Source organism: Acanthopagrus latus, chromosome 22 (genome assembly GCF_904848185.1).
Source record: "Acanthopagrus latus isolate v.2019 chromosome 22, fAcaLat1.1, whole genome shotgun sequence".
NCBI classification, from domain to species: Eukaryota; Metazoa; Chordata; class Actinopteri; order Spariformes; family Sparidae; genus Acanthopagrus; species Acanthopagrus latus.
In genome coordinates, this window is record NC_051060.1 from 8,828,280 (window position 1) to 8,841,768 (window position 13,489).

Here is a 13,489-nt window from a genome sequence, read left to right on the forward strand (position 1 = left end):
GCAGCTGCTCGTCCAGCGGGCTCAGCAAACTTCAGCTGGAGTTTTGTGATGGTCACATGACGATGTTGTGGGTATATTACTGCAAATGACTGAGCTCGGTCGGCTTTACATGCAGAGCTGCTGACTGTCTGGCCGTCTTGTCTGTCAGTCTGTGACGGGTGCTTGCTGCAGTGTCTCCCTCTGACTGGGCGATTCATCTGATGCAGTGCTGGGTGACAGTTTGACAGCTGACTGAGTGATCGGAAAGAAAAGTCTGGAGTAACAGCTTCCAGAGGCAGCTTCTTCAGGGGAATTATGAGCAACGTGGAGCTGTGACTTCTTCTCCCATTTGACAGCTGACAAGGTGAGAGAGAGAGGGGGGGACTTTTTAATCTACTAGATTCATCTCAGTCTGAGTGTTTAAACTTTACTTAGAGTGCTTTAAATTCTCTTTTGATTGTGCAGTGCTGGCACCTGCTTTAGACTTCAGTAGACTGTGTGTCACCTGCCATGCAAGATGTATAGTCCACTGGGGAGCTCTGGTATTTAAAAAGCCACATAAGTAAGCTCTTAGTCGCATGCCAGCAAAGTTACTCATAAAGGAACATTGCAAAGTCTTGTGTTTTAGTGATTAATGCCTCTTTGCATTGAGAGTCAACAGGTTAAAGTGATTTATTCAGCACCTAAGCGCTAAAATCACCACATGATGTAAGGCTGTGTTCAGTATAAGTCACACTTTGACCTTTAAAGGTGGCAAACTGTTTGACATCTGTGAAGTATTTATTGCGGTTAGACTCAGATTGACAGCAGATACAGAGCTCACTAACAGGACAGGAAGTGCACGTTCAGTGGAGCTCATCCGCAGGAAAATTGCTGCTTTGTGTTTCAGCGGTCATGGGTGAAGTATCTCTGCCTATAATTAACTGAGAGAAATGGGTTAATGTTGCACATGGATGATTGAGCGATGACATGGGAGGTTTGTCCATAGGGCTTTGGAGGGAGACGGTGCCCTCAGGGGACTCCAACTGAGCTCCCTGCTTCTGATAATTACATGGCTGAATATGTCACATCAGACGTGCACTGACTTTTAAACGTGTTTTTGTGTGAACTGACAGTATGGAGCTGCTTGTTCTGTTGAATCTTTGGACATGCTCTTTAGCGGTTCTGCCACAGACCACACAGGCTGGTTCCCCCTGACCTGCAGACAATCGGATGCTCAGTTGGGGGCAAATCTCGCGACGACGCATGACAAGATAATTACTTCCTGTCTCGCTGAGTGAATCTTCACCAGTCTCTCTCTTTCTCTCTCACACTGCAAGTTCACCCAACAGCCACAGTCTGCCTCGCTCGTCCCATGTGTCAGCCGCGGTTGTGGAAAGCAACTAGTTAAAGTTTTCTGTGTGCTTTTCAAATGAGCATGAAAATCATATAGTATACCTTTTAGAAATTACAATCTATGAGAGATTAGAGCAGTGGTTCGGAGCCTTTCTTGTCTCGTGACCTCTCACGAAGCAGCAGTGTCCGGTTGAGGCTCCTTGTCACGTTAAAGATGTCTCTCTGAGTTGTCAGCACTTCCACCAGAGAAACGTTTCCCCTCTTAACCTCTCACACGCTTCCATGTAAACAAGGGCTTCAGACTCAACTCAGTCGAAAGATTAGATACATTTGTGTTTCAGAATTTTGTGTCTTCTTTGCTCCTCCCCCATTCATCTCCCTGTGACATCTCAGTTACCCTGTGACCCGGTGGAAGGGTCAGAGCCTGAGATTGGGAGCCCCTTGACCAATGAAGATGTTAAATCCGGCTCCACTTTGATCTGATGCAGCAGTAAATGCCTCAGGAATAACAGCAAGATAATGCCGCACTTTGCAGAACAAGTACTTCTGCTTTTGATACTTAAAGCTGCTACAAGGAACTTTCATATTTGTTTATCCTGGAGGGCATGTGGATGAAGAAATACAGACTAAACTTCACTTTAGTGCCGTACCACCAGACTACAGCTTCTTTTCTCAGGTGGTTAGACTCCTCAGCCAATAACCCTGTCAACCCTCAGCCTTAAGAAAATGTTTTAATCTTATGAGGTGACTTATCTGACCCGGTAGAGTTGGACTCTGACCTGTTGACAGGCATCAGGTATAGCTGTGTAGAAATAGTCAGTCTTATGGCTGATGGTCTTGTCAGCTCAGGTCGGTCATACTGAGGCATCAGAGTAAACGTGAGACTTTCATAACCGGCTGAAAGTTCCTCGTAGTGCGCTGTACTTTGGAATTTGGAAAGAATTTGAATGAGGCTAAAAAAAGAAAATGCAATGTTCTATTTTCCACCAAAAAGGTCGGTTCAGATATGGCTTCAAAATGTTATTAAAGATCCCCTTCACATATATATAGCAAACAATAATTCTGTAATTGGTAGATTTTGCAGGGAATAAAGCACGATCACTGCCCTATGTGGGCACACTGGGCACCAAGGCAGGTCTACTGGATTAAAAATCGTGTAGTTGTTTAACCTGAACATCCATCCATGCCATCCTCTCTAAACCACTTAAACCACTTCGCCTCACTTCCTCCTTTGCAGCTGTAATAATTACCAACCACTAGAGGTCACCGCCCAACAAGTACTGTAAATATGGACCCTGACCGGTTCAGGGTCTCCACATTTGTAAGCACTAACTAACAATAAAACATCAGGACAATTTCCAGCCGTGTTTGTGGCAACAGAATTAGCCAAAACATGATCTTTTTCTAACCCTTACCACGGGGTCTTTTGTGCCTAAACCTTGCCTAACCAGCACAGCAACAGAAATGTGTAGAACTGAGCAGAGTGAATGACAAAGTTTCAGCATATCTGTGGTTTGCAGTCACGTACATCCGCCAAACATTCATGCTGCTCCTGGAGGATTTGGAAGTGTCTCTGTTGAGTCCACCTGCTTTTGTTGTTTCGTGCTTTAGACTTGACACTGATGCTCCTATTATTTTGTCCACAGTTGCGCTGACCGAGGGTGACTCTTTGCTTTCCCACCGTCCTCTGTTGGCGCTGACCAGCAGAGCCCAGCTGAGTCGCGATAAGCTGTTAACAACAGCCAAACTTAAATGTAATTAGAAGATAACTCACCTCACAAACACACATGCAGGAGTACGGAGGGTTCACTGGGATCTCCTAGCAGCCATAATGGTTCCTGCCAGTCTAAATGTCAACGTGACCCCCACCCCCCCAATGAGAAAGTCCAGACTGAGCGCTTTTTAACGACTTTGTCAAACACTCACAAATCTGCCACCGGGGCTTCTGGGAGTTTAACACCCACTGACTCCTGGCCGCTGCAGATTTAATTTTATCCCTCAGAGACGTCCGACTCAATCTCTCCATCACGAGGCTTATCTATTTGTTCTGTGATCCCTTTCACTTTATTCATATGGCAGCCATATTTGTTTTACATCATGTGTGGCGTGGGAAACTAACCCAAACCCCAAACTAGAGGAGCAAACGTGCTCAGAGCAAATAGTCCATTGTTCATGAGGGGAGAAACTGATTGCGATTCGTTGTCAGCTAAAGCCTTGACAAACAAAATGTGAAATTCAATCTGCTTTTGCTCAAAAATGGAGTTATGCCGCCATAAATTTGCACGCGAGATTATGCAAACTCATCACCTGCTCGGATGACGCTGTCAGCCATGTGCTGAAGACTGAATCGCTCCCTGTGAAGATAAGTGGCTCCTGAGACAGCTTCCTCCCCCGCTGAATGTTTTCAGCAGATTTATGTGCCCGTTCAGCTTCTGATTTTGAAAGGGAGTATATGTTGGAACGCTGCCACGGCCGTATCTGTCAGAGCACTCTTCATTTTTCACCTCTCGTAATCCATATGTGCTCAAATACTCGAGATGCCTACATCACAGCTGCGTAAGGCAACGGAGCCCGACCGGTTGCTGGAATTTTATGGCGGATGCCGATACACGTTGTGGAGGCAGACTATTTTGCAGTGTAGAGTCTTAAACCCAGAAACAAGTTGGCGTTTTCACACTTCCGGTTCTATTGTCTTGAAGTCATTGAGCTAAGATATTATCATTTTTTTGTTCTGCGACATAAAAATGTCAGTACATACCATGCGTTTGAATGAAAAGGCATTAATGTGTCTTTAAAAAAGGCAGCTGCTAACAAGAGACACATTAGACTACAGAAGTTGTCTTGGACATAAACGTCATCCTGCTGCACAAAGACTCCTCTGGTGATGTTGAAGTCATGTGACCGTGATGTAGTCTGTTCATAGCCTAATATTAGCTTTTCACTTCCAGGTTTTCACTTCCAAAATCATAAAATCAAAATCATGGTGTTCATCTGTGAAAATGATCGTGCTGAACAAAATGTGCCAATGACATTATTATTTTTTTTTTTTTTTGCCACAATAGTTTCCAATAATACAAAATCCAATGGAAAAATACCAAATCCCTCACTTTGGAGGGACCCACAGCGATGCTAACTTCAGGGTTGTCCTACGAAAATGTCTCATCACTGCAGATCTCTTAAATAGTTAATCTGAATGTCTAAAATGACATTAGTGCACTGAAACAGTGAACTTGAAATGTTCTGATTATCAATTACCCCTAGCATTGTATTCATCATTATGTTTTATTTGTCAAATGTAAAACTTTAGGTAATTATTTGAAGGGTACGCTTTTATTTCAACTGGAAGATCTGAGCAGTGCCCATAGTGATGTGGGCGTTACTCTAACCTTTTGGTTTTGTTTCCAAATCACCTAAGTCGTAATGACAACTGGGAAACTTTTCTAAAAAGCTTGCATGTAGCTGACATGATGCTTAATAATACAGCAGTTCTGTAAAGCCGAGCAAACGTGGATGCCTCATGGTCAGCAAGAGAATCTCCCCCAACTCTGCCATCCTTCCCATGTGATGTGAGCCCAGTGTACTCCTCACTGATTGTGCAGGAAATCCACAAGTCCGCAAGTTTGACGGACAGGATGAGGAGCTCGGCGAGGAGCAGCTGTTTTCTTGTGTTGAAAGGGCTTAGTTGAGGCTTTTCCTGGGCATCTGATCAGGATTCCTTCAGGATCCTACTGGGAGGAGACCAAGGGGCAGGCTTGGAACACGCTGGCCCATGAACACCTCAGTACCTCCCAGGAAGGGTTGGAGGACGTGGCGATGTGGGCCGCTTCACTTCTTCTGCTGCCAGCGCAACATGGATAAATGGTGGAAAAGGGATGTGTGAATGGATGGATTCACTTTGTGGCTATCTGCTCTGTATTTGTTGAGCAACCATTTCCATTTGGGCTGATGTCCAAACACTGTAGCATGTTTTGGAAAAATTGTCGGAGCAGTCGCGGTTTGTCTCCATCAGAACTGAGCACCTCAATGTAGTTTGCATTAAATGAAGGGTTACCTCTGCCGACGCAGCAGCCACTTCCACATACACTCCTCGTGTAGTTTATATAAAAGATGAAAAAGCTCTTTTCTCGCCCTGTGGTAGACCTTTCTGCAGTGCTTTATGCACATTCATTCAGGGCTTCCTTTTTTATTATCCTGCTTAAAGGCAAGCAGACAGATGAAATGTGGCAAAAACACAACCGCTGTCCAACTCTGTTGGCGGAAGAAACAAATCACATAACGCTGGTCTGGAGACAACCACAGAGCTCACACCACGAGGATTTCCTCCTGTTTGTTTAGCTTGGATCTACATTTGTGTGCGACTGTGTGTGTGTGTGTGTGCACACATAATTTGTGTGTCTGACTGTGCCGTGACTCAAAAAGTGCAACTGAGACAGTCAGAGCTCTCACAACTGTGTCGCAGCACTAGAGGGCACCAACGCAAACAAACACACTCATTTAAATCTCTATACCTGTCCAGTACACCTGTCGTACCCTCAATGGCAGAGTGCGCTTCATAACCCTAAACCTCACTATGTGTCTAACCCAAAGCCATAAGGAGTGTTTATATCTGAGATGAGAATTTTGAACATCTGGAACTTAGCTGTTCATGTGGTTTGGATCTGATTATTATCACATAATTAACATTATTTTCATATTCATCAAACAAGTCAGTGACTCCTAATGAGCTGTGGGTCCTAGCAGTGTCCATAGACACTATCCCATCAGCACTCAGACATAGAATAAAGCTAGTGACTGCGAATAACTTTGTATTGATTTGCAGTGCCTCTTAAGGGACAGGCAGACCCAAAACAATGCAGGGAAAGTGTGCTGCAGCTGCATTAAAGCACCTATATTTGTCAAACTTATCTCCAGAATATGTGGAGGCAGTGCTCATTTCTATGAAGCATGCATAGGTTAAAACTTCTCTTTAGGTCCGATTTTCTTTTGGTCTGGTGAGCCACAGAACCACCTGATTAGGCTTAGGAAAAGTGTTGGAAAAATGTTTTGGATAGCCTGGTTCTGTCACAGGAACATGACTTGGAACTGTCACAAAATCTTAAAAATGTCCCAAAAAATGTTCTGGCGACCATCCCCTCAGTTTTTTGGGGTTTTTTTTAGCTTTTTTTGCATTTAATAGCAAGGATTTCATATTGCAAGCTCTTCCACCGACTACCCCAGTAATGACTTGACCCAGTTTGTGCACCATGAACCAGACATGCTCCGGCCATATACTAGGTTTTGACCTGGTCTTGTTGATGCTACATCTTATAATGTATACCAGCTTCAGCAGATCTCACTGTGTGTATCTTGTCTCTTCAGTCAGGAGGAGATGGAGAACAAGGCCATGTATCTGAGTACGTATGAGGAGAGGGAGAGCGGCTCCATGTATGAGGAGGCCTACGACGGACACAACCTGTCCAAACTCAACCTGTGTGATGAAGGTAAGGACGAGGGTTTGACAGCAGTAAACTGGAGCACTGAGCTAAACGTGTGTCTTGTAATAGTTGTAAAAAAAATTTCTTGACTAAATTTCCAGGCTATTCTTTAAAAAAAAAAAAAAAAAATATCTGGTTTATTAAACCCTATTCTGGCACAGAAATCTGAAATGATCTTCTCTCACGTAATGATTGATTTTCAGAACTTTCAGGGACTTTCTGCAGAACTCTTTCTGTATGTAAACAGAAACACCCACACACACACTAATAACCAATACAGACTCAGGTCAAATAGGCTTACACACACACACACACACACACACACACAAGATGAGGCAATGCTGTCACCACTTGGCATCCGCTCCCCTCTCTCTACGATTGTCTACCGGGAATGTCCAGGAGCAACATCTGTGCAATTGTGTGTTGTAGTGTGTGTGTGTGTGTGTGCGTGCGTGTGCAAATATACAGGTGCAGCTGCTACACATCCACAGTTGACCGTCTGGTGTTCTCAGGTTTCGACCCAGAGCTCTGCGAGTTCGGTGGGAAAGTCTTAAGTGAACATTAACTGGAGAATTTGTTGACATTTTAATGGAAAGTGGACAATGGCCTCACACATCAGAAAGATCGCCCTCGTCCAGCTTCTCTAATCCTGGAACATTTTCACACCTCGTTCAATTAGAGGAGATATTCCCCAACCGCGGTTGCAGTTTATTTCTTTGGGGGTTTAGGAGAGCGATGGGGAAACAAAGCGGTCGGGAGGTTTCTGTAAGAGCGCGAGCCAGTCATTTTTCACGCAACTAAAGGACCGATTAAACACCCTGTGCACTGTGGGTAAAAAAAATAAAAGTGTTCAGCCAGGAAGAAAGATCAGAGTTTAATTTGGTGTAAAGGTTGTTAACTGTGGCACCAACGTGAGCCTCGTCGCCGCGGTCTCGCTTGTGATTATAACAGCGCATTACAATGAATTCGACAATGACATGTTAACGTTCAAATATACACACAAATTAGTGCATTTCAAGCATTTTCTGTGTTGTTTGGGAAATACAGAGCCACTGCCTGACTTTTATGGAATCTGTGGCACATGTGTGTTTGATTTGGAAAGTTAAAGCACCAGGAACAACGCCCTGCCCTTATAAATTCACACACAGGTGGTGCCAGCAACTGACTCATGCTGGGCCTGCTTGAGGTATACAGACTGGTGATATGTGTCAGATGGGGTCAACATTTATTGTTACGACTCCAAGTTTGCCATTAAAAAAAAAAAAAAAAACCTCCCAAGTTGGCTAATCCCCATCTAATCTGTTTATTAAATCCAGCCTCTCTGTCTAAACAGTACAGTATGTTCACCACAGCACAGACGGCGATGAGTCAGAACATACAGTGCAGCAATGATTTAATTTCCAAATGTGTTTACAGTTATGTGATATATAAATATTGACTCCTCTGTCCTGCTAATGTGGACTGGAAAGACTCCAAAGCGTCAAAGAACATCTTTGAAACATCTTGTTTTTCGCTGCAGTGTGCTGTGAAAACCACAGAAATGGGGCTCAGTGTCTTGCAAGCCAGGGCCTGGGCCCTCCGTTAGCGTCTGACGTCCTAGATTTTGCGGTGGAGCCCATCGGTGGGAGACATCACTCTCATTGACTGTTCATAAGAAGAGACCCCAGAAAAGAAAGAGGACATCCCATGATTTCTCCCATATTCTAGATTTCAAGATGGCTGTATTTCCAAGAATGATGTGAAAAAGATGTATATCCACAGTCCTCTGCTTTCTGGTTTCTCTCTTTGAATAAAAGGTCAAGCCAAGTGCGATCCCAATAAAGCAGAACTGACCCAAATGTGGACCAGATCCAGAATTTGGCTCAGATCTAGCCAACAAGAGTGGACCAGAACTGGGCCAGAGGAACATGTCGAGTGTGGGGCAGATCTGGGCCACAGCAGTTTTGGAATCTGAGACTTGCTTCTTAATCCTTCACACTGGATCTTAAAGGCACTAGGAAAGTGATATCCGATCCATCTTCTCATCTAATTCTTTGACAGCAAGTGCATTTCCAAAAACGCTGGAGAGCTAAACATCATCAAGAAAGAAAACAATGTTATGATTCTCTACTTGAGCTCCGGTTTTGAAGTTCAGCACAAGTTAAACTTGAGAGGCAGACTCACTCGGAGTGCAGTTTGTGCTTCTATACATTCCATCCATATGACACACACACACACACACACACATCTGAGCCAGCTGTGTTTGTTTTACGCTGGAGCGACGTGTGTGTGCTTCATCATAGAGGGAAAGTGCGTGTGCTTGTGTGTGCATCAGAAACAATCCACTGACAGATTGTCATGGTCCAAATGAAACCATACCGTTGTGAGGCCTCGCTGCACAATCAGAGTCTATATTTTAAAGTCAGACATGAGCCAACATCATGACTGCTCACAGGAAGACTGACTATAGTTATAACCTCATAATATCCCTGCGGGTGTAAGATCATCATAATGTTAATGTCAAATGGACACAGTGATTTCCAAGGGACACCTGTCAGATTTCACATCTCCTGGGCCTGTTAACTTAATATGTTCAGAAGATTTTTCAGAAGATATTCAGAGCACTGGTGGGCCACTCAGATATATTTCTTTATTGATATTTTGTGACAGTTTAGGTTCCCTAAACCCCGCCCTCAAACCGGTCATACTGTAGCCCAGCAACCGCTACAAGGTCTAGATTTTCAGTCGTCTCAACATTCCAAACAGGTTAGCTGTACCAAATCCGTGCTAACCAAAGAGTATCAAAACAAATGTGTCCTTCAACGCCAGAAACACAGGACATAAGTACAAGGAATGAATTCAACAGTGCGTCTGTTACAATATAACCTCCTTGTGTTGGGAAACTAAGTTGTATTAGCAACCTAGCATTTCTTCCTGGGCATAAAGTTAGCATAGACGGAATCATGCTAGCAGCTACTACCTCTGGAAAGACATGTGGCATTTAATTTGCATTGCAGAAATATGTGAATTTGTCAAATGTTTTTATTTCTGTTGTCATTTTCAGCTGTAACTGTAACGTGTAAAGATATATAGGCTAACACAATGTTTCGACCTCTCTGACGTATTGCTGTACTTTTTTTCACATAGCATATTGTGTTGCTTTGCTAATGTTGCTGATATCAACCAAACCCACAGGAAGAGTGCCAACTTTCATAGTGGCCAAACCGTGTAATTACATCTTCATGATGCACTTCGGCCCAATAAGCTTACATTGAGAAAGAAGCGCCTTTTAAAACGGTGGATGCATGTTTTGAGCATCACAACCCTGGCAAAATGATGCATCTCATAGTCATAATTTGAGCCATTCAGGCCATGAAATCTAGAAGAGTTAAGGGATTAAATAATTTTATTCTCAATCAAGTTAGCCGGGCTCTAAACCAGAAGTTAGCTGGCTCAATTGACAGAATTCTGTAGTGTCCACGCTCTCCACATAAGGCTGATGATCCAGGTAATTTTTTCACAGGGAAGTTGAGCCATTTTGACTTCATGCACGACTGAGGAGCTTTCATAGGAATGAACAGGACTCTGTCTCCAACGCTGTGTCCAGGTTTTAATGTAACATGCTTGATATCCACCCAACAGCGGTGGATTAACTGTTAGTGTTAAGTAAACTCAACTTGCATTTAAGATGATTTGGACGTTTCCACTTCCAGTTAACATCATGTTAAGACCTCCAACCTGAAAGTTGTTGTTAACATTGTGACTGGTTTTATTGTTAGTTAACTGTCTAATTTGATGCATCCATTGTGTGGCAGCTAATCCCAAATGCAGGCACAATCTTCCTGTTCATTTTATTTGTTAGTGTTTATCCTTAAACTCAAAGGCTTTATGAGACCTTGTAAAGATAACGCATTGTTTGAAAATTCTAAAGATCATGAGAATAATCGTGACTTTTATGTCACTTCTCTAAATATGGTTTTCTGAACCATATTAACATCCCGACCGGCTGACGTTATTTCTCCTTGTTATAAGGCTAACTTGACAAAGCTAAATATTTCTCTTTTTGCCTCAGAGTTGGCATATGATGAATGTAGCAATTATAAACATACACTAATGACTTTTTACACTCTGGCGTCTGTCTAGTAATCGTAAGGTTGCTGGTTCCAGTCATCAGCTCCCTGAGCTGCATGTCAAATTGTCCTTGTGCAAGATACTGAACCCCAAACTGCTCCTGATGAGCAGTTGGCACCTTGCATGGCAGCCTCTGCCACCAGAGTATGAATGTGTATGTGAATGGGTGAATGTGCTGTAAAGCTCTTTTAGAGGTCAGTAGACTGGAAAAGCGCTATAGAAATGCAAGTCAATTTACCATTTACAGGGTTCTCACTTAAATCAAATCAGCTGGAAAACATGGATTTTCAATCAGTGGTCCACCAGCTATGTATGTCAAGCTACATTATAGCACATACCTTGAAAGATGTAGCAAGAGATGCAGAGTTTTGCAAACTATAAATTCAGAGAGTCATTATTTATAACACTTTATATTGTTATTTAAGCTTTTCTTTTGACAATCTGAATTTGTTAGTGGCCACAGGTTCTGATGTCTGAAAACACTTTAAAAGGAATATGACATTCCTGTTCCAGTGACTGATGAAGGATGTGACTCCGGAGCAACCCTCGAAAATCTCTTTATCCCCCCCGACCTGAAGGGAATGTTCCCTCAACATCAACAGCCGAATCCCTGCGTCCTGCCACTCGATCACACACACACACACACACACACACACACACACACACACACACACACACACACACACACACACAGCTACAGTATTAATATAATTCATGTCACCACTTCACAGTCCTCTCAGGGTCAAACAGATGTTGGAGAATAAGTCTTGAAAAAAGTGACACAGGACTGTTCATGTAAGATGGAAGTGTTATTTTTCCGTGCGCAAGTGTGTGTGTGTGTGTGTGTGTGTGTGTGTGTGTGTGCGTGCAATCTAAATTGTCATAATGCAATTCAGTATTAGACCACTAAACCAAGAAAAGTGTTTTTGCTACATGTTTACGTCTAATCGAGTGCATGTTCTCAACAGATTGCTATGAAGTAATTAGTGTGACTGCGTGAACTGTCGTCATTAAGTTCATTGAAGATCTTGCTTCTTTGGACTTTCCTAACATTTCTTCATCGAGACTGAGGAAACAACTCGAAAACATGAACTTTGCTGGTTACCAAACCCCTCTTGCCTCAATCGTACTTTCCCAGCCACTAATTAACAAACTCTCTGAGGAATGGTTTTGTTTTTGTAGAAGGAAAAATACCAAAAAAACAGATCTTCAAACAGCATTAATAAACGCTTGCTCATGAGAAAACTCTCCACATTCCAAAAACATATTGACCCACATTTGGATTTTTCTCCTGTTTTCTTGTCCTAATTTTTTCGGTCCCGGCCAGGTTCCGCTAAGCGTCGCAGGAAGCAGGATCAGTGCTGCAGTCACCTGAACTCCCTCTCAGCCATCAAGTACGCCATCGTCTCCCTCTACATCCTGGTTCTTCTGACCATCTTTGGACTCTGCCTGGCAGGTAGGATGTGCATTCATGTTCTGCCATTAGCTCTTTGACAACTGTTTTTTGATCCCCACCAACATTTTAACAATGGACGTTTTTTTATGCTAGTGATTTCCAACCAGGGATACTTGAACTCCAGACGGTACGTCTGCAGTTGCCGAGACGTTAGTTGTCCTGGTTGATGTTCAGCTGACAGTGAGGTCTACTCTACAGAGACTAAATTCATCTTTGGTTTTCAGGACGGAATAAGCAACATACATTTGACATGGTCGAGGGTATTGCGTGTCGCCTTCACAGGTCCCCGAGTAACATCTTTTAAACCATCTTCTTAACTCGATATTAGATTCAGCATAGACAAACCGAGCACATACGTTTAAAAGGAAATGGGAAAGTTGACAGCAATTCATCTAGGTACCAAGCTTGCTCAACTATTATTGGAGGTTCGATTTACATCAGAGACATGATTGTTAGATCGGAGCAAATATTATATGCAGTAGAGAAGGTTGTGAATAGATCATCTGTTATTTAATGGTGTTGTATCCAAACTGTCTTCATCTCGTCTTCGTGACTTTGCTTCATCATCACTCTGTCTCAGAAAAACAAAGCGACAAAGTAGTAGAAGAGGCGAAGGTGGAAGGAAAGAACAGTATGAAAAAGACGTGGTTTGTACGCAGTGGGAAAGAAAGCATATTGTCCACCCTTTGTTCTCAGGGCTCTCAGTGCTCTGTTACGTAGATGACATCACCCGTTCCTCAAGGTTGAATTGTAATGAAGGACACACATATGCACACATGCAGCGAAAAAAACAACAAAAAAAAACAAAAACAGCTCAGTTAGTTTGAGGCGACACTCTGGGATGCGGTCTGAAACCCTACACCCCTCTTAAACTGTCTGTTCTCGTTTAGCATTGAGAACGCATACATGCACACACCCATACACACACACACACATACACACACACATACACACACACATACTGACAAAGCAATCATTTGAAAACATAAACTGTAGTAATGTATAGGCCTTTTGGTGATTTTATGGACTCACTTACTGCTATTTTACTGCCATGTCTGTTGAAGACTTTGTAATTTTTTAATGTCAAGAGTCCCACAGATCTGTGTCCGCTTAACGCGGCTGCACTCTGTCCTTG

General features: G+C 43.0%; 1 protein-coding gene across 3 annotated transcripts in view; it reads left to right on the forward strand.

The window, feature by feature from the left end:
• Positions 1-9: 9 nt before the first annotated feature.
• scara5 (scavenger receptor class A, member 5 (putative)) overlaps positions 10-13,489 on the forward strand; it is an 80,735-nt gene continuing 67,255 nt past the window's right edge. For 2 of the 3 annotated variants that reach the window (XM_037087244.1, XM_037087246.1), the window contains exons 1-3: positions 10-343; positions 6,673-6,794; positions 12,226-12,354. In XM_037087244.1, coding sequence (XP_036943139.1) covers positions 6,683-6,794; positions 12,226-12,354 — 241 coding nt within the window. In that variant the 5' untranslated portion in view covers positions 10-343; positions 6,673-6,682. Of the gene's footprint in view, positions 344-6,672; positions 6,795-8,997; positions 9,633-12,225; positions 12,355-13,489 lie in introns of those variants that run through there. The other variant, XM_037087245.1, reaches the window with a different exon arrangement.